Source organism: Mastigoproctus giganteus, chromosome 12 (genome assembly GCF_048544385.1).
Source record: "Mastigoproctus giganteus isolate SK-2022 chromosome 12, ASM4854438v1, whole genome shotgun sequence".
Classification (NCBI taxonomy): Eukaryota; Metazoa; Arthropoda; class Arachnida; order Uropygi; family Thelyphonidae; genus Mastigoproctus; species Mastigoproctus giganteus.
The window spans coordinates 54202957-54226423 of NC_143586.1; the positions used below are offsets into that span (position 1 = coordinate 54202957).

At 36.3% G+C, this 23467-nt stretch overlaps 1 protein-coding gene across 1 annotated transcript in view; it reads right to left on the reverse strand.

Annotated features, from left to right (window-relative positions):
• Window positions 1–18653, reverse strand: part of LOC150077070 (U11/U12 small nuclear ribonucleoprotein 48 kDa protein-like) — a 144176-nt gene extending 125523 nt beyond the window's left edge. The window contains exons 1-3 of the mRNA XM_090386089.1: window positions 18429–18653; window positions 361–477; window positions 197–263 (exon numbers count right to left, since the gene is read on the reverse strand). Of these exons, the coding sequence (XP_090242215.1) occupies window positions 197–263; window positions 361–477; window positions 18429–18551 (307 nt within the window). The 5' untranslated portion in view covers window positions 18552–18653. The remainder of the gene's footprint in view (window positions 1–196; window positions 264–360; window positions 478–18428) is intronic.
• Between the last annotated feature and the right edge of the window lie 4814 nt (window positions 18654–23467).

The window sequence follows — 23467 nt, forward strand, 5'->3', positions numbered from 1 at the left end:
GAATATAGGGAATTGTGAAATATGGCAGAAAAAGTCAAAAAATTTTATACATTCTAAGAAATATATTTTACATTAATATGGAAAATATAATCATGATGTTGCACACACACACAAGTATTTTATTTAAAAAATTTAATAAAATACTTATTTAATAAAATAAATAAAGAATAAATAATAAACAAAATAAAATACCTACTTATCTCTACAGGTACCACAGCTGTTGAATTCTCATAAAAGAAATGAGAGCTTGGGAGTGCCACTTCCTAATGTGAAAAGAATAATGTAAATTTTATTTTCTACCCATTACTGAATTATAACTTTTTAATAATTTACAGACACCAACAATACAAAATGACTAACCTTTTCCTCTTTGCTATAACCATCCTTAATCCAACTGCATAATTCTGTGTGCTTATTCAAAGATGACTGTGGTACTATATGATCTGGATTAATTGGACAAGTTGACTTGTCACTTACCTATGATAAAATATAAGTGTATATACATCTCATGAGATAATATTTTAATGAAAAGTATAAATGCACTACTGATATATGAATGGCACTTCAATGTTTTAAGTTTAAAGACTGCACTTAGTATAATAGTGGAAATGATGCAAGAAAGCAAATTTACAGAAAGAATCGGTGAAAAAAAAAAAAAAAAAACCCTTTCTCACATCACCTGTCCTTCTCCTCTAAGAAGTTGCCTAGATCTTTTTAAAAATTATTCCAAGTACCCATTTCCACAACAACAGATTGAAGTTTGTTCCAACATTCAACTAAACTACCTACTGGATGAAGGCAAATTTCTGCACATCTATCCTGCAACCATCCTTCAGTTCAAATTTATGTCCCCTCATATGTGTTGTGAGCAAGAGGAAGGATGCCATCAGAATTTAACTTATTCAATCCATTCAAAGCTTTAAACACCTCAATCAGCTTTCCTTGCAGAGCATAATTTCCAAATGCTGCAGTTTGCGAAACTGAAGTCTTTTTTGTAGGAGCCTTTTGGTGCCCAGGTAATGTCATTGCTCTTCTCTACACCCGTTCCAACAGATCCACATCCTTCCTAAAATGAGCCTTACAGAACTGTATGCAGTATTTAAGATGTGGCCTAACCACTGCTTGAGCTATCCATGCAGCCTGTCTGCACTGTCAGAAAACATCATGTCTGAATACACAATTACCTCCAGGCCTTTTTTGTTCTTCACTACCCTGAGTGTGGTACCACTTAGCTGATATGTTATTCTGGGACTGCTATTACCCATATGCAATGCCTTGCATTTGTTCAATGCAAGCTTTAGCTGCCTTCAATATTCACTTAAATAAATAAAAGCTATAGAGATTTTTAGTTACAGTATGAAATTTAACTTCAATAGTAAGAAACAAATTACACTATATTAACTAAAGCAACAATTTATTTTTTAATTTTTTCTAAGAGATTGACACATATGGCAGTTTCAGAAATAATTACACATTTACATCCTCATATGTAAGGCATTCAGGATTGCAACCTGCCTTTATATTGCTACTATAATCAGAGTAACATCATATATCCACTCGTAAAATTGTCGTTTACAATTAATGCAGAATATGCAACATGCTTATACAATAATATGGGGAACAAGTCACCCCCCCCCCGCTCCAATCAGCTCAGCGCTTGTTTTGAGATGGTTTTCTAAAAAGCTGACTGTTTTATCTGACATTCCACAAGATAGGTAGGTCTTTCTGTACTTCTTTTTCTTCCGTTTTGTAGCCATTGTTGAAAACCTCTAATGTAATCTGCTATGCTGATTGTGTAAAAACTGTGCAGAAAAATTTTCCCTTCAAAACCATTAAAGCAATTTGTGGATTATTCTGCCCTGTTTAAACTTTCAATAAATCCTAAATCTACACATTCGCAAATTTCTTTCATAATGAGGCCTTTTAATATTGGCATCCCTCTGTGAGGAGGGATGCTAATGTTAAAAGTTTAACTGACCAAGACACATTGAACCGCAACATTGTGGCGGGAAAAAATTCCTACCAGGCTGAGGAAACCCATTATAAATGGAAACACTCCTTTTGAAGAAGATCGCTCACAGAGACAGAGTGATTTTTAACATTAATATGCCCTTCATATTAATTATCTCTAAACAAAATTTACTAAAAACATTTGTATTTTAAAACAGCATCTGCATTTCTATTCTGCTTAGTTAATCACAGTATATTTTAATCTGACTATAAAACCAACTATTCTATAAGTCTCTCCAATTTGGTCTGGAAATACTCCTCCCTTGAATATTGGTTCCTTAAATGGGCCTTTTGCAGATCCAACTTTGAGGAAGTCATCTCAACAACTAAGGCAGAAATCTTCAACTATACTTAATTTGAAATCGTCATTATAAAGAAAAATTGGTGTTACTACAACGTGCAGTATACTGCATCTATAGGATGCTATATTATTATTAGCCATAGGTGCAAGAGGCTTATGCTGCACCAGCCAAAAAAAAAAATTCCCAAGTTACGTGTGTGTGTGTGTGAGAGAGGGGGGGGGGGGTGGAATCACCAAAATATCAGGACCCTGGGTGTGCCAAACCCATACTCACCAGATGTGAATACACTATAGCATGCGGTCTACCGGACACTATAGTGGATGCTAAAAATATGATATATGAATAAATATGAAAAATATGAATGGGTTAAAAACACAAAATTATGCGCTAAATGATTTTTAATAAACACTAAATATCAGCGCTAAATAATTTTTAATAAACACTAAATATCAGCTTAAATGATATCCTTTATGAATTATATACAAACAGGTTAAACAGTACATTTAAATTAATTGCTTACACTTCTTATACTTTTTAATGATATACACTTCAAATATCATTTAAAAATGTCACAAATAAATCATCTTTTCTTAGCACTTTCCAGCAAAAGTGATCAAGGTGAGATTGAAAAAGTTTACTGTTATTGCCTTTCATTGTCTTTAGTGTAAGTGTTTTGGAATTCAACCATGACTGTTCAATCGCTTGCATGTTTGCTTCTGTCACTGGATCCACATAATTTTCTTGATGGTTCACCATAAAATTGCGGTAACCCGTGACAATTAGGCTGCTATATGCAGGCGATTCATTGGAATGAATCACTGAACCAGATCACATTCCCATTCAACAATGAGGATCAAAGTGCCTCTGTCACGCTGTTGCACATAAAAATACTGACAATCAGGGCCTTGCTTGTGACCAAAAACCCAAGGCTCATCAATTCTTGGTCCATAGTGCCTGTTGTTTTGTACAACTGCATTACTATCTTCAGAGAGAAGAGCCAGGTCGCCATTTAGCAGTCTCCCACGATTATATTTCCATTGACCAGCAAATCTTGCTTTGTCAATCTGAATGGTGTTAAGCAGTGGCGCAGCCAGGATTTTTTGTCAGCAGGTACATTCACGAAAAGGCACCAATTACAAATTACAAAAAAAAAAAAAAAAAAAAAAAAGGCACCATTTCCTTTCTAAAAAGTGCCACACTACCAGATTTCGGCATCAGGGGAGTACAATGTACCTGCTGACTCTACCCTGGCTAGGCCACTGGTGGCTTCACACATATACCAGTCAGGTGTTGTAAGACTTTCCTGTTAGAGTAACTGTCGTGTCCATTGGTATTTCCAGTACAAAAAAGAACACCAGTTCTAAAATTTCGCACAAACTTAAGATTGCAGTGTAATTTGTTATTCGTGTCCAAATAATGGAGGAATGCATTGCCTTTCCGGACAGAACATGAAGTTTGGCACTTTTTTACACGGACAATGAAGTATAAGCCTATATTCTCCACCTGTCACGTTTTCTTTTTTCTTGCATGATGACAAGGCCTTACATCTTGGGGTACATCCAGAAGATGGAGTTCACACTGAAATGCAACTACAGTGTCTTCTGTCAAGATGACACTTCTGTAGAAATCTTTCAACAGCACTGCCAAGGGCAAAATTTTTGGACTTCTATTCTCGAACTTCAGGTTTCCTATTTTTAGCTGAAGGTAGACCACAAGCTATAGTGTAAATGTCGCATCAAATATCATTCAGCACATAACTTTGTGTTTTTATCATAATATTTTGCACTACATAAAATTAGTTGTTTGTTTGTTTGTTTGTTTGTTTGTTTGTTATTTGGTTGGAGCATTAGCAACTAAGGCCATATTGCTCCAGGGATATGCGGTGGTCATTCCCTGACCTTTCCGCATCCTCCGTATTTGGTAGTCACGAGCTCGAACCCCGGTCTAATCAAGAAGTGTGTGCTATGCACTGCTGCTCCTGCCCACCTGGCTACAGAGGTGCCACATAAAATTAATGTAGCTAATATTTAGTCTTTTGTGTTTTTATCACATCCATATTATCACTGGTAGACCACATGCATGCTATAGTGCTGGTAGACCGCACACTCTAGTGTCTGATAAATGCGGTAGACCGCATGCTATAGTAGCACCGAAAAATTTATCCCTCCTCAGTAAAAGTCCAATTTTTCAAAACCTGATTGTTCTGTTCTCTGGTAAGTAATCAGGTGGCAAATTCCTTACAAATATCAAGAAAATTCAAAATAAATAATTTCTCTACTTCATTGAAGTGAGATACACTTTTCTCTCCGCTTGATTTCAAGCATCCATTCCTTCCCTTAATCATTGATCCTATTCTTTTCACATCTAATCAGAATTATTTCAACCTTACTTGTAAAAGAATTGTCAAAATGCATTCTATGTAATTATTCTTAATGCATAAAATCATTTACACTAACTCCCAAAAGTACTTATTTTTGATTTTAACCATTAAACATCATTCTTTTTTTTTTTTTTTTTTTTGGTAGTTGTTGGCACACAGGCTTCTGTGGCCATAATGCACCTCCCAAGGTTTTTGCAGTACTTTGATCCAAGCCCGAGGCGGGAATCGAACCCGCGACCTTTGGGTTGTCAGGCAGGCACTTTACCCACCCGGCTAGCATTCATTTATTTTGTTCTCTATCTGAAACCGATACTTCACCTATAAATTTTTGTTTTTGTACTATGGTATATGTTATTGTCATTATTTTGCAGATGCAAATCTCCCTTCCCTACTCCTATCCTCTCAGCTGTTTTGGGAAATGCCATTTCAAAACTTGTTATGGTACCCATCTAGTTGTACTTGTGTGTGTTTCTCTGGGGACACTAGACTTCTTTTATACTCCAATCCAAGTTGTTCCAGCACTGTTATTTGTGCTACCATGTCTGTGTACTTGTTTTCAGAGTCTTAGCAATAAACTGATATTGATTTAAATGAATAAATAATATTTAAATATTCAAATCTTAGTTTAGCCAAAGCTATCACATATAAAATTTAACTAAATGAACAAAAATTAGCTTAAAAATTGTGTGAAAGGGGGAAAAATACATGATTAGTCATTAATTACGATTTAAAGGAAAATTAAAAACACTGCACACATGATAGTTTAAATGTTTATTGAAGTGAACAATCAATTTACACTTAATATTTCGGTGACATTTTGAGGTTCAACTGACCTCCATCATCAGGCCTATAGGAGAAGTTAAAACGCAAAAGAAATCAAATACAGGAAGTACCACAAATTATCTGAGAATAACCTATAATTCCTTAAGAATTGCAACAGTATTGCATTACGAAGCAACATTAATAAGTTTTAATATAATACTGTATTAAGAAAAATTACTTTAAATTAAATTCTTCACAAAATTGCAAAGAATACTTTACAAGAAATTGTCCACAAGGAAATCTGAAAAGCACAATTACCACCTGGTATTACTGAAAGAAAGTGCATGAAAGAAAAAAAAAAAAAAAAAAAAATCCAGCATCTTTCTCTCTCTCTCTCTTTCAGAGGCATTGGTAAGGCCCTTTAATTGTTTCCTTAGACAACTCAAGGAGAACTTACAAAGAAGCTTTCATTATCCAGTGTTTTTGAGAATCAGCTATTAACAAGAAACAAGGAGCATTCAACCCATTGTACTACATGTTTCAAGAAGTTATAATGGAAAAGGTGAAGAACCAACTACAGTTAGTCTTCTGATAAATAAACTGCCTATTGCTTTCTTAAAAGTCTTAATTCCCTCGTAATTTTTTAATTTTTTTGATCTGTTTGAGTTCAAATTTCTTTGTAATCCATATAAATATATCCTTAATTCTTTATTTCTAATTTTCTCAGTTTCATGAAATTTGGTTTGTCCCCTAATTACTATTATGCTTCACCTCCCCATAATCTTTACACCAAAACACTTTCCTTCACCCCCAGGATATTTATCAAGTGGGTACTGTCCATCTTTTCATCTAGCTAATCCCTTTAAACCTCATGGAGTGTAATCTGCCTTTAATTATGACACCACCAGCCTTACAACAAGGGTCTTGGCATTTGAAGCTGATGGTGTCATAACACCAGCACTACAAGAATTCACTGAAGTAATACAGGTCTATAATCTATAATTCCTTAAGAAATTAAAAGGCAGATTACACTCCACGCAGGTTTAAGTGCTCATTTCACCAATTTCCAATTCCTGATTTTTTTTTTTTTTTTTTTGGTAGTTGTTGGCGCATCGGCTTCTGTGGCCATAATGCACCTCCCAAGGTTATTTTTTTGCAGTACTTTGATCCAAGCCCGAGGCAGGATTCGAACCCGCGACCTTTGGGTTGCCAGGCAGGCATTTTACCCACCCGGCTAGTCCGGTCGGCAATTCCTGATGTACCTGCGCACCATGCCACAAAGGATATTTTAGCTAATCCCTTTACCCTTTGGTTAAAATCAATCCTATTAGAAGGTAGTCCATAATTCTTATTGATCACATCCTCTTTTGCACTATAAAAGCAATTACACCTAGCTAGTTCTAGCAGTCTATTTGAAGTTCTCTCTCTCTCTCTCTCTCTCTCTCTCTCTCTCTCTCTCTCTCTCTCTCTCTCTCTCTCTCTCTCTCTCTCTCTCTCTCTCACACACACACACACACACACACACACACACAAGTCAGGTAAGCCTTTCCACAATCTTTCTCACTTGATAATCCTTCTTTAGATTTTACTTCCATATTCTCTCCCCCTTCAGAATCAATTTTTTTTTGTGCACCTCCTTTCTATAATACCAGGTGGCTCTTGAGCTTTCCAAATTTAAATTCAAATTTCCTTGTGGAAAATTTCTTGCAAAGTATTCTTTGTAATTTTGTAAAGAATTTAATTTATAGTAATTTATCTTAATGCAATATTATATTAAAACTTATTAATGTTACTTCATAATGCAATCCTGCTGTAACCCTACAAATGCTAATTTGATTTCTTTCATGTTTTAACTTACCCTATAGGTCTGATGATGGGGTTCAGTTAAGGCTCAAATTGTTTCCGCAGTATTAAGTGTAAACAGATGAGATTCAGTTCAATAAACATTTAAAAAACTCTATCACGTGGTGTAGCAATATTTTTAATTTTCATTTAAATCATTAAACTAAAGAATTTTAAAAATAATTCCCAGAAAGAACAGCAACATGCAAATTCACTAAAGAACTTCTGGATATCACATAGTATTTCCCCTCTGGCAGGTGACTGTACAGTGTGAATATCACTGCCAGCAATATCTAAGAGAACATGTGGGCATTTGTCTGTCGCTTGCCACTACTGTGTCAGATATGTGTAAACTGTGTGCATTACAAATACATTGGACAATATTAAAATCATAGCACCATCACATATTAACAGTAGTAGTACTGGAATAATGCAAGAAAGCAAGCTTATATAGCATCAGCCAAAAAAAAAAAAAAAAAAAACTCACACAAACTTCACCCATACTTACCCTCCAAGAATTGGTCTAGTTCTTCCTTTAATTTATTCAAACCATCCACTTTCACAACAACAGATGAAAGCCTATTCCAACGATCAACAACTTGCTGACTGAAGGCATACTTCCACACATCTATCCGGCAACCATCCTTTCACAACTTAAATTCATACTCACTCATGTGTAGTCTCAGCAAGAGGAAGAATGCCATTCACATTCAACTTACTCAATCCATTCAAGGCTTTACACACCTCAATCAGATTACCCAACGAAAAATAAAATAAATAAATTTTCTGTTTATACTCTGGGATGACACATTATTAGAGGAGTTCACAAGATAGAGAAAATATAAGAAACAGCACCATATTTAGCAGTCACGGGCTCAAATCATAATCATTCAAAGCACGTATACTTATGCCCCCTAGCACCTAACCACTTGGCTGTGGTTAATAAATATATGTATATATATATATTTTTTTTTTTTTTTGCTGGGATTCAAACTCAGGTCCATATGCTCTATGGACAGCGACCCTAACTACTCAGCTACTAAGACATTTTTGAGACATACTGTACTGTGAATGGTATGGTAATAAGCAAATCGACACTTGATGTACAGGAAACAATATAAAATGGCAAGTTACAAAAAAAAAAAAAAAAAAAACCAGTAAAATTTCTATCGGCAAGAATATAAGGAAAAAGGCAGCACAATTGACCAGTGGAGATTCTTCCCGCTGACTGCTTTCCTCGTCTTCTTCTTGCCATACATTACAGGTATATGTCATGTGATGAGGTTATATTCCAGAATATGGGTACCACATTGCAGGCGTGGCTTCTTTTGCTTGAATTAGTGCCGTAAACCAGTGCTTTTTTTTGGGACGGTACTCAACGGTACAGCATACTGGCACCTTCATTAACAGTGTGTGACATTTGTACGCAGTACACTTCAAAATTTGAAATATTCAATAATTTTTTTTTCACATGTTTAACCATTATTCAAATACATACGCTTAAAGTTATTTAACTAAATTTGCATTTTTCACTGTCTATTGTTAAGATATTTTCTATATAAAACTTTATAACCATTTTTGAAATTTTAAATTACTCAGCTGGCCCTCTGTGTTTAACGAACTTAAAATAGTTTCGGTTGAGTGAAAAAAAATTTCATATAACGAACAGATTAGGGAGACTCGGTACACACTGTTCACACTTCTGGCCTTCAGGCAATTAGTGCTGCTGCATGAATTAAGAGAACCAAAGGGATCATTACACTTAGCGATACTTGTAAATCCTATCTGACCACCTGTCCCACATATTGAGAACTTGTGCTGGTCAAGGGGTATTCCCCTTGTGAACAATGGGCTCTGATCAATTTTCTACTGTAAGTGCCCTCTTCAGGAATTAGGAGAGAGTGGTTTTGTTTACAAATAATCAACTGTTGTTTTGCAGAAGTGTTTTTTTCCGTAAATTTTTCTGTAAATTTTCCATATCTCTATTTACATGGTTACAGTACCTCAATGACTTACACATTTTGGACAGTTTCAAGAAAAAAAAAAAAAAAAAAAATTCAAATTTAAGAATTTGAATAACTTGAATAACAATATTAGTACACTTAAGAATTATTTTTCAAAATATTTGGTTATCGTTTGTTGTACACTGTATTTACTGTACATCAATCATTTAAAAAATTTCCGCATTTGTTTTAACATGCCTTGTATTCTCAGGAACATTTTGAAAAATAATTCTTAAGTGTACTAATATTGTGCGTATCATGTCGTATGAAAAAAACAATCGTATCTTAATTTGTTATGTATTAATAAATTGTTTTGAAATGTTAGAAAATATATTTACCATCTTTTACTGTATTTCTGAATGTGGAATTATTTTTCATTGTGGAAAAGGTCATATTTCTATATAATAAAATTTTTGTTTAACAAATTTTTGCAAGGAACAATCGACTTAGTTATATAGAGGTCCGAATGTAGATTTACTTTATTGGGGATTATCTCACTTTCACAGGTGTTCTGTTCATCTAAGAAGTACCACCCACTTCGGGAAACTCGTGTACCTCTTTCTTGATCCCCCCCCCCTCCCTTGGAAATGCCATTTCCTAGGGGCTCGTATTGGTTCCCCACTAATTTTTCTGTGACTTTTGTTACAATGTAAAAGTTTGTTCAACACAACTTTGTATTTGTGCATTTTCAATTCAGATGCAACAGTTTTATTTATTTGTCAGTGCGGTAACGAGATTGTAAGTGAATTGGTATTAAAAAAAAAAAAAAACTACCTTGAACAGTAAAGTACAAAATGAAAAGAATTACTAGTTTCTTCTCACCTTCCACAGTTAAGAAATTAAAAACAAGTGAAAATGTGAGTGAAGACCTAATCACAGAAACTGTGTCAAACACTGCTTTTGTTCTTGATGGTATCCGCATCCAACAGCAAGAGATGACTGACATAAATGACTGGCCAAGTTGCTGGACTGTTGATCAAAAAAATAACTTCTGTGCAAAGTACGATTGACTAAATTATCAAAATAAGAAACTTGGCTGTGCATTATGTAAACAAACTGGAACTCTTGGAGTGGAAAAGAAGATGGACATCAAGATTTCTAAGGAATGGGCAAATAATGAAGTTACCTATTTTGGCGAAAGCAGACAGCAACAGCTATAGTCTTTAAGAAAGAAAATTTTCGATCACAAGGAAACAGTGGGACATAAAGCTGCTATAAAATTGATTGCGGAAGCTGAGAAAGGGCCCCTTGAATATCTGTGTTTAAAGAGTTTATCGTATGAAAAATTAATAACAGCAAAAATGTTTTGCACCACATATAAGGTGGCCAAAGAAAATCAGTCTTTTCATAATTTTGAATCAGAGATTGACCTACAGGAATTAAATGGGATTGACATGGGTCATATTCTTCATTCAACACACACTTGCATTAACATCTTGAACACATTAGTGATGAAATGAGAAAAAATTTGGTTAATAAAATCATTATGTCGAACAGTAAAATTTCATTGATAATTGACGAATCGACCACGGTGAGTAGGAAATCCACTTTGATTGTTTACATTCGAACTTGTATATTTGACTGTGGAACGAAATCTCCCGTAAATTTGTTTCTGGACTTGATTGAACTCGAAAGTGTTACTGCAAAAGGGATATTTTATTCTCTGCTCGATCGTCTTCCATCATGCAGTATGACAGAAAACTTTTAAAAACTCACTTAGTTTGTGTCGCATGTGATGGTGCAGCTGTTATGATGGGTAGTAAAAGTGACGTTATGAAACAAAAATTCCCTTCTTTAATAGTGTGGCAGTGCACTAATCACCGATTATAACTATCAGTTGGTGATACTGTAAAATCCGTTGCAGGTATCGATAGATTTAAAGCATTTATTGATAAACTTTATGTCATGTATAATGCGTCGCCAAAAAATGCCAGAGAATTGTCGGTGTGTGCAAATTGCTGGATATTGAACTATTAAAAATTGGCAGAATTTTAAGCACACAATGGGTGGCATCGAGCTTCCGGGCTGTTTCGGCTGCTTGGAATAACTATGAGGCGTTATTTAATCATTTTCAAGAAGCAAAGAATGACTCGATGCGGAACCACAAAGAAAGATGTACATATGAAGGACTGCAGAAGAAAATTACGACTACAAACTTTATATTAGACTTAGGTTTAATGTGTGATGCTCTTCAAGAATTATCAGCCTTGAGCTTGGACTTGCAGGAGTGCGATACAGATTTGTACAGGGCGAATAAAAAAAATAGAAATTGTTGTACAACTTTTTCATGAAAGACAAACAGTTCCGGGACAGTATTACAGAAATGCCGCCAAAGCTGCTGAAAATCTACGATTTCAAAGAATTTCACTTCATGGGACAGACTACAGACTATTCTCCAATCAATCCAGAGGCTTTTTACAGAACTTTTAAACAATCAGTAGAAAGCAGGCTGCTTGATAGTAAAAATGCTGATTTGGCAGCGTTGGCCTGAGTACTTGATAGGAAACATTGGCCTGAAGATACTAACTCTCAAGTGACATTTGGTGAGAATGAAATTAGAAAATTATCAATTAGGTTTCAGTTAAATGAAAGAGATACAATTCATGGGTTTCAGGAATACCTAATTGAAAAGACGATTTCGGAAGAACGAAAGAATTTAATGAATGCTATGAATACGATACCAGTTTCATCAAGTGAATGTGAACGAGGATTTTCACAAATGAATCTGATCGTCAGCCCAACCAGAGCTTCAATGATGACAAAAACAGTTTCTTCACAACTATTTCTTAAAATTGTAGGCCCACTGCTGATACGCTTCAATCCAGCAAAATACGTGGCTGATTCGTGGCTGCTTCAGAAACATCATCTAGCAACAGACGCAAACAGTAAGAAAAGAACTCAGCATATTGGGTCGGATGAGAACTTAATAAAAATTTGGAATATTTTATAAAACTTCATTATGAAATTATTTTTACTTATTTTTTTACTTAGTACTTATTTTTACTTTTTATTTATTATTTTTTACTTATTTTACTTACTTTTGACTTATTTTTTAAACATTTTTCTTATTTTTTTATATACTTGTATAATAAATTTATGCTTAATAAACTGTGTTAATATAGTTAATTTGTTCTTCTTATTTTAAAAACATTACAACTGAAGTAACAATATCAGGAAATAATTTTTTAGTTTACTTTTCATATCCTTTTAATTTTCAATTTTTCCTGATAGCAAAGAATGAGTACAGCCACCTATTTTTTTACAAAAAAAGCACTGGCATAAACTAACCTAACCTTTCTTCATTAGCCAAAAATGAATGCCTATTAAAAAACCCACACTTCTTTTGCTTGGATTCGTCCCGAATTTGGCCATGCCCACAACATGGTGACTCAGTGTACCCATGTTCTGGTGATCAGCCGATTCCCTATTCTGAACCAGCATCGAAGGGGGAAACTAGTTTCTCGATTTTAAACCAGCACTGAGGGGGGGGGGGGAAGTACTCATTTCCTGATTTTAAACCAGCACCAAAATGAATGCCTATTAAAAAACCCACACTTCTTTTGCTTAGATTGGTCCCGAATTTGGCCATGCCCACAACATGGTGGTACCCATGTTCTGGTGATCAATCGTTTCCCTATTTTGAACCAGCACCGAAGGGGGGAAACTTGTTTCCTGATTTTAAACCAGCACTGAAGGGGGAAGTACTCATTTCCTGATTTTAAACCAACACAACATGGTGACTCAGTGTACCCATGTTCTGGTGATCAACCATTTCCCTATTTTGAACCAGCACTGAAGGGGGAGAAACTCGTTTCCTGATTTTAAACCAGCACTGAAGGGGGAAGTACTTGTTTCCTGATTTTAAACCAGCACCAAGGGGGGAGATTTTAAACCAGCACTGAGGGGGGAAGTACTTGTTTCCTGATTTTAAATCAGCACCAAGGGGGAGTACTCATTTCCCAATTTTAAACCAGCACCAAGAGGAGGGAACTCATTTCCCGATTTTACCTTTCTGTTCGTCCCTGTAATGTACGGTGAGAAGAGGGAGGAAAGTAGGAAGAGTCTCCACCAGTCAATCACTGCCTTTTCCTCTTGCTAATAGTCTGGAGTGCACACCATTCTGAAGATTAGCAAAAAAATCATTTTACAATGTGGAAACATTAAAAAAGGAATCAGTCATTTGAATCTACAATCACAGTTGTCTTTAAGAATCCACAAAAATGAATGGGAGGGAGAGGGAGAGAGAGAGCACATAAATTGCACATACCTTGTTTTAACTATTCTTTAAGAATAAATAATTCAAAGCGAAAGCATTTTTTTTCTGGCATACATTCAGATACTCCCTTCATATTATAGGCATGCATTTAAAAGTTAACATCATAAGTAACATGAGATCAGTTGTGACTTTGTTCAATGGCATTTCTTTACATTTCACAAACTGAACTATTATGCCTCTCAGTCTTAGTTACTTTCTAAATGCAAAGTACTGCATATGGGTAGAAGTAACCCCAGAGAAACGTACCAACTATGTGGTACTACACTTAAGGTAGTAGAAAATGAAAAAGATCTGGGAGTAATTGTGCAGTCAGATATGAAGTTTCTGAACAATGCAGACAGGCTGCCAGGGCAGGTCATGGGGTTTTTGTCAATGATATATAGGAATTTTGCTAGCAGGGAGAGGTGATTGTCCCTCTGTATAAGGCAATAGTCAGGCCACGCCTTGAGTACTGCGTACTGGTCTGGAGGCCTCATTTTAGAAAGGATGTAGATTTGCTTGAGCGTGTACAGAGAAGGGCAACAAGATTGGTGAGGGGAATGAAGGGATCCTCTTACCAAGAGAGGCTTAAGTTCTGCAAATTGATCACCGCGCAGGTGATCTCAATCAGATCACCTGTGCGGTGATCTGATTGAGGTGTATAAGGCCTTGAATGGGTTGAGCACGCTGAATTCTGATGGGATTCTTCCACTTGTTCAGATTATGAACCTAAGGGGGCATAAATTCAAATTAAAGATAGACATGTAGAATAGATGTGTGGAAATTTGCCTTTAGCCAGCGGGTGGTTAATTGCTGGAACAAACTTCCATCTATCATTGTAGAAGTTGATAGGTTAAATAAATTCAAGGAGGAACTGGACAAACATTTAGAGGGAATGGTTGCGTGAAATTTTTTTTTTTGGCCGATGCTGCATAAGCTCATGAACTTGCTTTCTTGCATCACACTACTACCACTACTACTTTCACCAAAAACAAAACAACAAAGTATTCTACAATTAATGAAAAATATATAAAAAAACTGCATAAATTACAATTGTTATTCAAATAAAACTGCAAAACCAACAAACATATTATGCAAAAACTAATGATGACCTTATGTCAGGTTACTGACTGAAGCCTGTTGACAATACTGAGTGTCCATGTAGCATCATCTGCTATTGTTATTTGAAAACAGTCAATTTTCAAGATACTGTACTCTTGCTGTAATGTATCAAGATACAGATTTTTGACTGCAGAAGGAATAAAACCTACTAAAATTTATTGCAGAATGTTTTCTCGGTATGGAGAAGTATGCATGAATCAAGAGCAGGTGAATAAACTTTAAGAACGATACTAAGTGTTAGGGATTCTCTGACTAGTGCAAACATATCATGCTATATGACACGAAGTCATAGAAGTAGTGGAAGAACTAATACAAGGAAACGTCGCAATTTCTGTCAAGGAAATTTCCTACCCTTCTAGCTGATCACTGCGAGTAGCAGTGTAATTTGACACTCTTGGGCAGTGAGATTCCCACATTTTAGAGATCAGTTTTGGGGAAGCACATCTCAATAAATATTAAGACCTGCAATTATAATGACTAAAAGGTAGCATTAATAGTAACAGGTGTAAAGGTAAAACTTTAGAACACTGTACCCCTGGGCGTGGCTAGGCATGTAAATCACTGCTACTCACAACGATCAACCAGGATACCAGCTTGTAAAGATTAAAAAACACACTCCTTTTGCTTGAATCTGTCCTGAATTAGTGGTTTAAACCAGGGGTTCTCAATGGGGGGGGGATCTTTCCCCAAGGGGACAAAAACTGGTTTTTGGGGGACGAAAAAAATCATGGTTTGTGGCCCTCCAAAGTTCAACCACACCCGATAACATCTTATTCCTTAGTATTTAATTTCTCTTATTGAGTTTTCTTTTCCCCTGAGACAACTGATTTTTAACATATAGATATATCATATTAGAAGTGAGTGGGAAATTTTAATAAACGAAAGATAGTCAACATGATTTAATTCAACCACCTTTGCTCTTCATAGGCATTGTTTGTTTGTTATTTGGTTTTTAGGAGCATTAGCAACTAAGGCCATATTGCTCCGAGGATATGCAGTGGTCATTCCCTGACCTTTCCATATCCTCCGTATTTGGTGGTCATGGGCTCGAACCCAAGTCTAATCAAGAAACGTGTGCTACGCACTGCTGCTCCTGCCCACAGAGATGCCTCATAGGCATTAAATGCCTAAGTGCTTTCAGAGGTAACGTCTCCGAAACTCTTGGCATTTCACCTTTCCGACAGCTGCAACCTTGGCAGTGGCGTGGTGGACGTGGTTTATTTATTTATTCGTTTCATTGGCCAGTATAAGAGGCATGGATCGAATGAGGAGACGTTTCAGTCTATTGTTTCTACTTTCTAAGTGACAATTAGTACTGACTTAACTGACTTACTGTTTCCTTGTGGAAGTTGTTTATTTTTGATCCACAGTGCTTTTGTGACTGACATGGGCTATGAGAGTAAAATAAAAATAGTTTATATTTTATTATTTAAATCTTCATAGTTGTTCAACCCATCATCAATCATGTCAAGTGCTGAAAAGAAAACTGTTGACAGTATCTGGATGAATATCTAGCTTATGGTTTTATTGAAAGCCCATTTGACTCAAGACAACCCACATATCTTATGTGTAATATCTTTTTCAAATGAGGCTATGAAAACATCAAGACTTTTAGACCACTTAAAAAGGAAACATCCTGATAAAGTTGGTAAACATATCGAATATTTTAAAATTTTAAAACAGAATTTTAAGTAACGTAACACTATTACTTCCTTATTTAAGAAACACACAAACAAATGATGGAATCACTGCGTCTTATAATTGCAGAAATCATTCCAACTCATGCAGTTGCTGAGACTGCATTAGAGACTGTAATTTCAAAGTGATGCATCAAAATCCTTCCAGTATTTTAAAAGCATTGCCACTGAATAACGATTCAATTTGAAGACGAATCGATGAGATGTCAGTTAACATTGAAGAGCAGCTAACTGACAAACTAAAAACGAGAAAATTTTCTATTCAGATTGATGAATCCACAGTTACTGACAACAAGGCCCATCTAATGGCATATGTTTGTTATTTCAATGATGAGTGTAAATTACAAGAAACTAACTGTACTGGAGCATCCATTTTTGCTGCTGTAAAAATATGGTTTGATGAAAAACAAGTACCATTGGAAAATTTGGTATCCTGGGTCACTGATGGTGCTACCTCCATGGTTGGAAGATGAAGGTTTTATAGCCCACCTAAAGGAAGTATGTCCTAAAGTTCTTGCAATACACTGCATTGTGCACCATCAACATCATCTGGTTGCAAAAAATATTAGTCCAGTTCTTTATCAATCTCTCAGTATAGTTATTAATAAAACCATCAATAAAATAGTCACATAGCAAATAGCAAATATGATCGCTATCAAAAAAAAAAAAAAATTTCAAAATGAAGAACCTTTTCAAAAAATTTCAAAATGAAGAACAGTATGAGGCATCTCAAGGAGACGCCTCATACTGTTCTTCATGCAAAGGAGATCAGCAAACACAAAAACAACGTATACTATATTGCTTGGATTTTTCGAAAACTTAATGAAGTATCGCTTCAACTTCAAGGAAAATTAATTACAACAATAGACTACAAATGAGTATTAAAAGCCTTCACTGAAAACCTGGAAATATTTGAAAGCAATTTAATGAGAAAACAATTTCATCATATGCAAAAGTTAGCTGAAATCAATGAAGCTCTCACTGAGAATAATCTTAAGAATTATTCAGAACATTTGTGTTCTTTAAAAGGTGAAATGAAAAATAGATTTTCAGATTTATTTATTATTTTTTTATTTTAGATGTTAGATCCAATTGGATTCGATGGCGGGTCTGCTAGTGCAGAAATTCAAGAACTCATTAAATTACAGTGTAACGAAGAATGCAAATATAAATTCGTATGAATGCAAATATATAACTTGTGGAGATCAAAAACAACTAAACTTCTTTAACCAACAATGTGATCTGATATGGCCAAAGTATTTCTTTGTTTTCCCTCTTATATGGTTGATGTTTGTTATTTATTTATTTAGTTTTTAGGAGCATTAGCAACTAGGGCCATATTGCTCCGGGGATATGCGGTGGTCATTCCCTGACCTTTCCGCATCCTCCGTATTTGGTGGTCACGGGCTGAAATCCCGGTCTAATCAAGAAGCGTGTGTTACGCACTGCTGCGCCTGCCCACCAATTATATGGTTGAAAGAGGTTTTAGTTCAGTAAATAAAATATTAACAAAGGAAAGAAACAGAACTGATATATGTTCAAAAGGAGACATTCAAATTTAACTTACTTTTTTTTTTTTCTTGTTGGCGCATCGACTTCTGCATTATGGCCACCATAATGCACCTCCCAAAGTTTTTGCATTTTATTGTGATCCAAGCCCGAGGCGGGATTCGAACCTACGACCTTTGGGTTGGCAAGCAGGCACTTTACCCACCTGGCTAGCCCGGTCGGTAACTAAACTTACGAACATCATACCGAACATTGAACAAAGAAGCATCAGGCTCAACAATTCCATTGAATAAAAAGAGTAAGTATAAAGTATTTTCTTGTCTAAAATTTCATGGGGGGCGAATAGAAAAAAAAATTATATAAAAGAGCCTTTTAGGCGGAGATAATTAGAAAAAGGTTGAGAAACACTGATGTAAACTAACCTATTCTTTTTATACTTCGCTATGTTTAGTCTTAGGGTATTTAGCCCACCTTTACCGCTGTTTTAAAATCGGGAACTCGTTTTCCGATTTTAAATTCTTTAAACTCTGAAATCGTATAACTTACTTGTGATTCAAAATTCTCGTAGTCCCATCCGACACTACTTATTACAGAGTGAAGTTTTGTCCGCACAGAATCAATAAATGCGTCGATGGTTTCTATTTCCCTTTTACGATCCATCCGAAACATTAATCTTGGTTGCACTCTACTGAAAACGCAAACAACATGTCACAAATATTAAAACATACAAGACGTAATGAGCATAACCAAACAAAACATTGATTATAATAAGAAACTTTACACAACTCCTTCTACAAAGTACGTAAATAAACAAAATGTGCACAACGCCTACCGCCACCTAAACGATTAAATACTTATCTTTGAAGGAGTAAAACCGCCCAACGACTAGCATTTTCACCCCAACTAAGCAATACATGTATGTAGTAGATTTTCGTTGACCGAAAGAAGCTTCATCAGCATTAGTAACCGCAATAGATTCAAAGAAGCAAGCTTATAAAAAAAATATATATATATATATATATATATAATCAATCCATCCTCTGTACTAATTTATCTAGATCTTCCTTAAATTTACTGAAACAACCTACCTCCGTAACAGCAGTTAAAACTTTGTTCCAATGTTTTCAATTTAAATTTATATTCCCTTATGTGTATAGTTCAAGCAAAGCTGAGAGAGTCGTCAACATTTAGGTGTACTCAATCCATTTAAGTGCTTAAACACTGAAATTTACAGAATAGGGATTTTATAGTAAAGTACCTTTTTCATCCTGGATTCAAATAGTTACACTTCTCTAGACTCTCAACAAAGATCCTTCCTAAAATAACACCTGTATGTAGATGTGGCCTAAATAATGCTTTACGTTACAGGGACAATCATTTCCTTGTCTATACGGGCAAACACATTGACAAAACCCCATAAGCCATCATAGCCGCCCGTCTGCACTTCTCAGAAAACTACATATGCCTTCGTCTATAGCACTAATAAATTAAGAAACGATAGACACAGCACTGAAACCAGGGGAACGCCAGCAATAACAATAGTCCAAGAAGAGCAATACCCGTTGATCACCACTTTGTTTTTCTCCCATTCAACCATCCCTTACCCATATCAGTAATTAGCCATTAATTCCATACTACTCTAATTTGTGCAACAGCTTTTTTGTGTGTGAAACAATATGAAATGTTTTTCTGAAATCAAAGTATATGATGCCAAATTATTATTTATTTGCTTCCAGTTACTGTGTTAATACATTGTAGTTTCCGATCACCTTAGTTAGTCAAGATTGTCCTTTAAAATGCCATGCAATGACTGCAGGGTAATTGCATTCCTGCCCAGGTGGTCTTTTATTACTTCTTTAAAGAGTTACTTCATTATTTTCCTTAGAAAGGAAGTCAAGCTTACCAGTCTCAAATTTTTATAAACTTCTGGGCAAAACTTGCCTACAGAATTCTTCATGTGAAAATGCCGATGCAAAATATCCGTTCAGTTTGTCAGCTATCTGAGCACGATCATCAACAGTCGAACCATCGATATTAAGTACAGCAATCTGATTCATCCCCTTCCTTGTAGAGTATATATAAGAAATGAATTCTTTGCACTTTTCTTTTCAATTCTTTGCTAAAGATTTCTCGTAATCAACTTTTGCTTTCATAACCTTTCCTAACTTGATTACAGACTAGTTTGTATCTACCAGAGCCTTCTGTGTCGCCTGACAATTAATATGCATCCCATTTTTTTTCTTTGTTTCTCTGACAAGAGTCTCATTACTTCATCTGACATCCACTTAGGCCTAAACCGTGAAAAGCGTTTCTTAGTTGGTATGAAAAGCCTAGTAGATTCCAAGATTAATTCCTTGAATTCTTTTCATTTAGAAATTTCTGTTGGTAATATCATCAGTCGGTTCCAAAATATCGAATTTAAAAACTCTCTGAGACCACTCTAGTCACGTTTACGAAAGCAAAAACCCTACTCTTTATCCCTGATTGTAGTTACACCTTTCAGTAAATCCCAAATCAATACATTGTGATACCTGCCACGAAGTGGTTCCTTTAACTGCAGTTTCTTCATGCATGAATAATCACTGAAGATAATAAGATAAAGAGTATTACTCCCTCTGGTTACCTCCAGAACATGTGCTGTTTTAGAAAACAATGATCCAATAAATCACAAAAGTCTTGTTAGTGTGTGAGTGATCAATACGTAAGTTCCAGGAAATATCCGGGAAGTTAAAATTCCCCATTAAAACAATTCTGATTTATTGGTCCACTCTATTTCACTGTATAGTTGTTGTACTCATCACAGTAATTAGGCGCATAACACAATCCTAACCTCATTTATGCATTTCTGGGATTTAACTCACACAAAACTGATTCAAAATTGCACTGGCCACCTAAGTCAACTGAAGTCTATCACTTCTGTACACATTGTACTCCCAAGTTCCAATTTGCATTAAGAGATTTGGGTATCTGAGTGATACCGCATCTAAGATATGATATCTCAACGATATCTGCCTTTGATGTCTTGGCCAGCATTCCAAATTCATAAAACATATTTACTATACTTCTAACATTGTTGTGAATACAAATATAAATGCACCTGTTCTTACTCTTAGTTGCTCTAACACAGCCCATGTATTTACTTGTTCCATGATAACTGTCAGCTGTCCTTCAAATCCGCAGCACTTTGCTTTCCAGGCTGCTGCCTATTCTAATAGCAGCAGCAGCAGTGCAAGCTATGCACAGCTATCTGTATGCAACCTATCTGTGCATCCCACCAAGCTTACAGTTTTCTGACCCACCTAACGTTGCCACGATTTTTTTTTTTTTAAATAAACTATTATTTTTAGGCCATTTGAATAATTAAATTCATCTGCCATGCTGTGCGTCTTATGTCTTTTAATTGCTTGTGTTCTATGGTCGATTTGTCTGTTTGCTGGACAATAAATCCCAGTTTCTAGGGGGGGGGGGAACCTTGCCATCTACGCCTGAGACCGACTAACTCAGCCACGGAGTGAAAGAATTCCATTAACGTTCATCACGTTGTCGACGGGATTCGAACCCGGGCCTTTTCCACTCGGTGTGGGGGAGGACAGTCACGCCACCACTGCACTTCTGCGCTGCCTCGACAGTATCAGCAAATATTCTGCACCCTCTCTGTTTAAGTTTGACCCATCCCTGGAAAAGCAGTCTTTCCTGTTAACAAGCACAGACCACGCTGAGAAAAATTCTATCCCATGAGCTTTGCAAAATCTCTCTAAGGCCGAATTGATTGAAAAGGCTCTCATCATATACTGCCTCCTATTCTGTCTGGGCAAATTTGTAGACGCTTTCAAAATTAAACCTAACGCGCGACATTTTTTTCAACAATAATCTGTAAGACAGGCTTAAGACAGCACCTGGAGAATGGGCACATGCGAGGTGATCTGATTGAAGTATATGAGGCCTTGAGTGGATTCAGCAAGCTGAATGCTGATGGGATTCTTCCTCTTGCTCAGATCAGAAACTTGAGGGGGAATACCTTTAATATGAGGAAAGCAGTTGCAGAATAGATGTTCTGAAATTTACCTTTGGCCAGCGTGTAGTTACCATTAGTAGAGGCATATGATGCAAGAAAGCAAGCTTATTCAGCATCAGCCAAAAAAAAAAAAAAAAACAACCACTACTCCCATTTCACCCCTCAATTCGTTCGAAATACCTGTCCAGCTGAGCCTTAAATTTGTTTAGGCTATCAACTTCAACAACAAGCGATGGAAGTCTATTCCACAAACCAACTGCCCGCTGGCTAAAGGCGAATTTCCGCACATCTATCCGACATCCGTCCTTCCTCAATTTGAATTTATGCCCTCTCAGGTGATTATTCTGAGCAAGAGGAAGAATCCCATCGGCATTGAGCATGCTCAAGCCATTCAAAGCCTTGTACACCTCTATCAGATCACCTCGGCGATGCCTAGTCTCCAGGCTCTGTAATTTGCAAAACTTAAGCCTTTCTTCGTAAGAGCAACCCTTTGTTCCATTCACTAATCTTGTTGCCCTTCTCTGTACTCGTTCCAGCAGCTCTACATCCTTCTTGAAATGAGGCCTCCAGACCTGTATACAGTACTCAAGGTGTGGCCTGACCAATGCCTTATACAAGGGAATAAACACATCCCTGTCCCTGCTAGAAAAATTCCTGTATATCATTGACAAGACACCATGAGCTACTCTTGCAGCTCGTCTGCACTGCTCAGAGAACTTCATATCTGCCTGCACAATTACCCCCAGGTCCTTTTCATTCTCTACCACTGTCAGCGTAGTACCACAGAGTTGATACGTTGATCTGGGGTTACTGTTTCCCATATGTAGTACTTTACATTTGTCAATGTTAAACTTCATTTGCCACCTCTCAGCCTATCTGCTCAACCTTTCCAGATCCTGTTGCAGCAGCATAGTATCAGTAGTGTCCTTAACAACCCTGCCAACCTTTATATCGTCTGCAAACTTGGACATTAAGCCTGATACACCATCATCAATATCATTTATAAATACAGAAAACAACAATGGACCCAACACTGAACCCTGAGGAACTCCACTAATAACATTAGTCCACGTTGAGCAGTGTCCATTGATTACCACTCTCTGTCTTCTGCCACTCAACCATCCCTTTATCCATAGCAGCAATTTGCCTCGAATGCCACACTTTCCAATTTGTGCAGCAGACTTCCATGCGCAACAGTATCAAAAGCCTTTCTAAGATCCAAATATATAATATCAAAGTTATTCCCTGCATCCAGTTCTTTTGTGACTACATCATAGTATCCAATCAAATTGGTCAGACAAGACCTGCCCTTAACAAACCCATGCTGTGTCTGAGCTATAACTGAATTCTTGTCCAGATGATCCTGCAGTGCTTCTTTAACCAGTGCCTCCATTAATTTTCCTGGAACAGAAGTTAAACTAACAGGTCTATAATTACTTGTGTCAGCCTTTGATCCTCCTCTGTGGATTGGGGTTACATTTGCACATCTCCAGTCCATGGGTACCTCCCCTGAGTCCAAAGAAGCTCTCATAATTATGGCTAGGGGTTTGCTTACTTCCTTTGCTGCCTC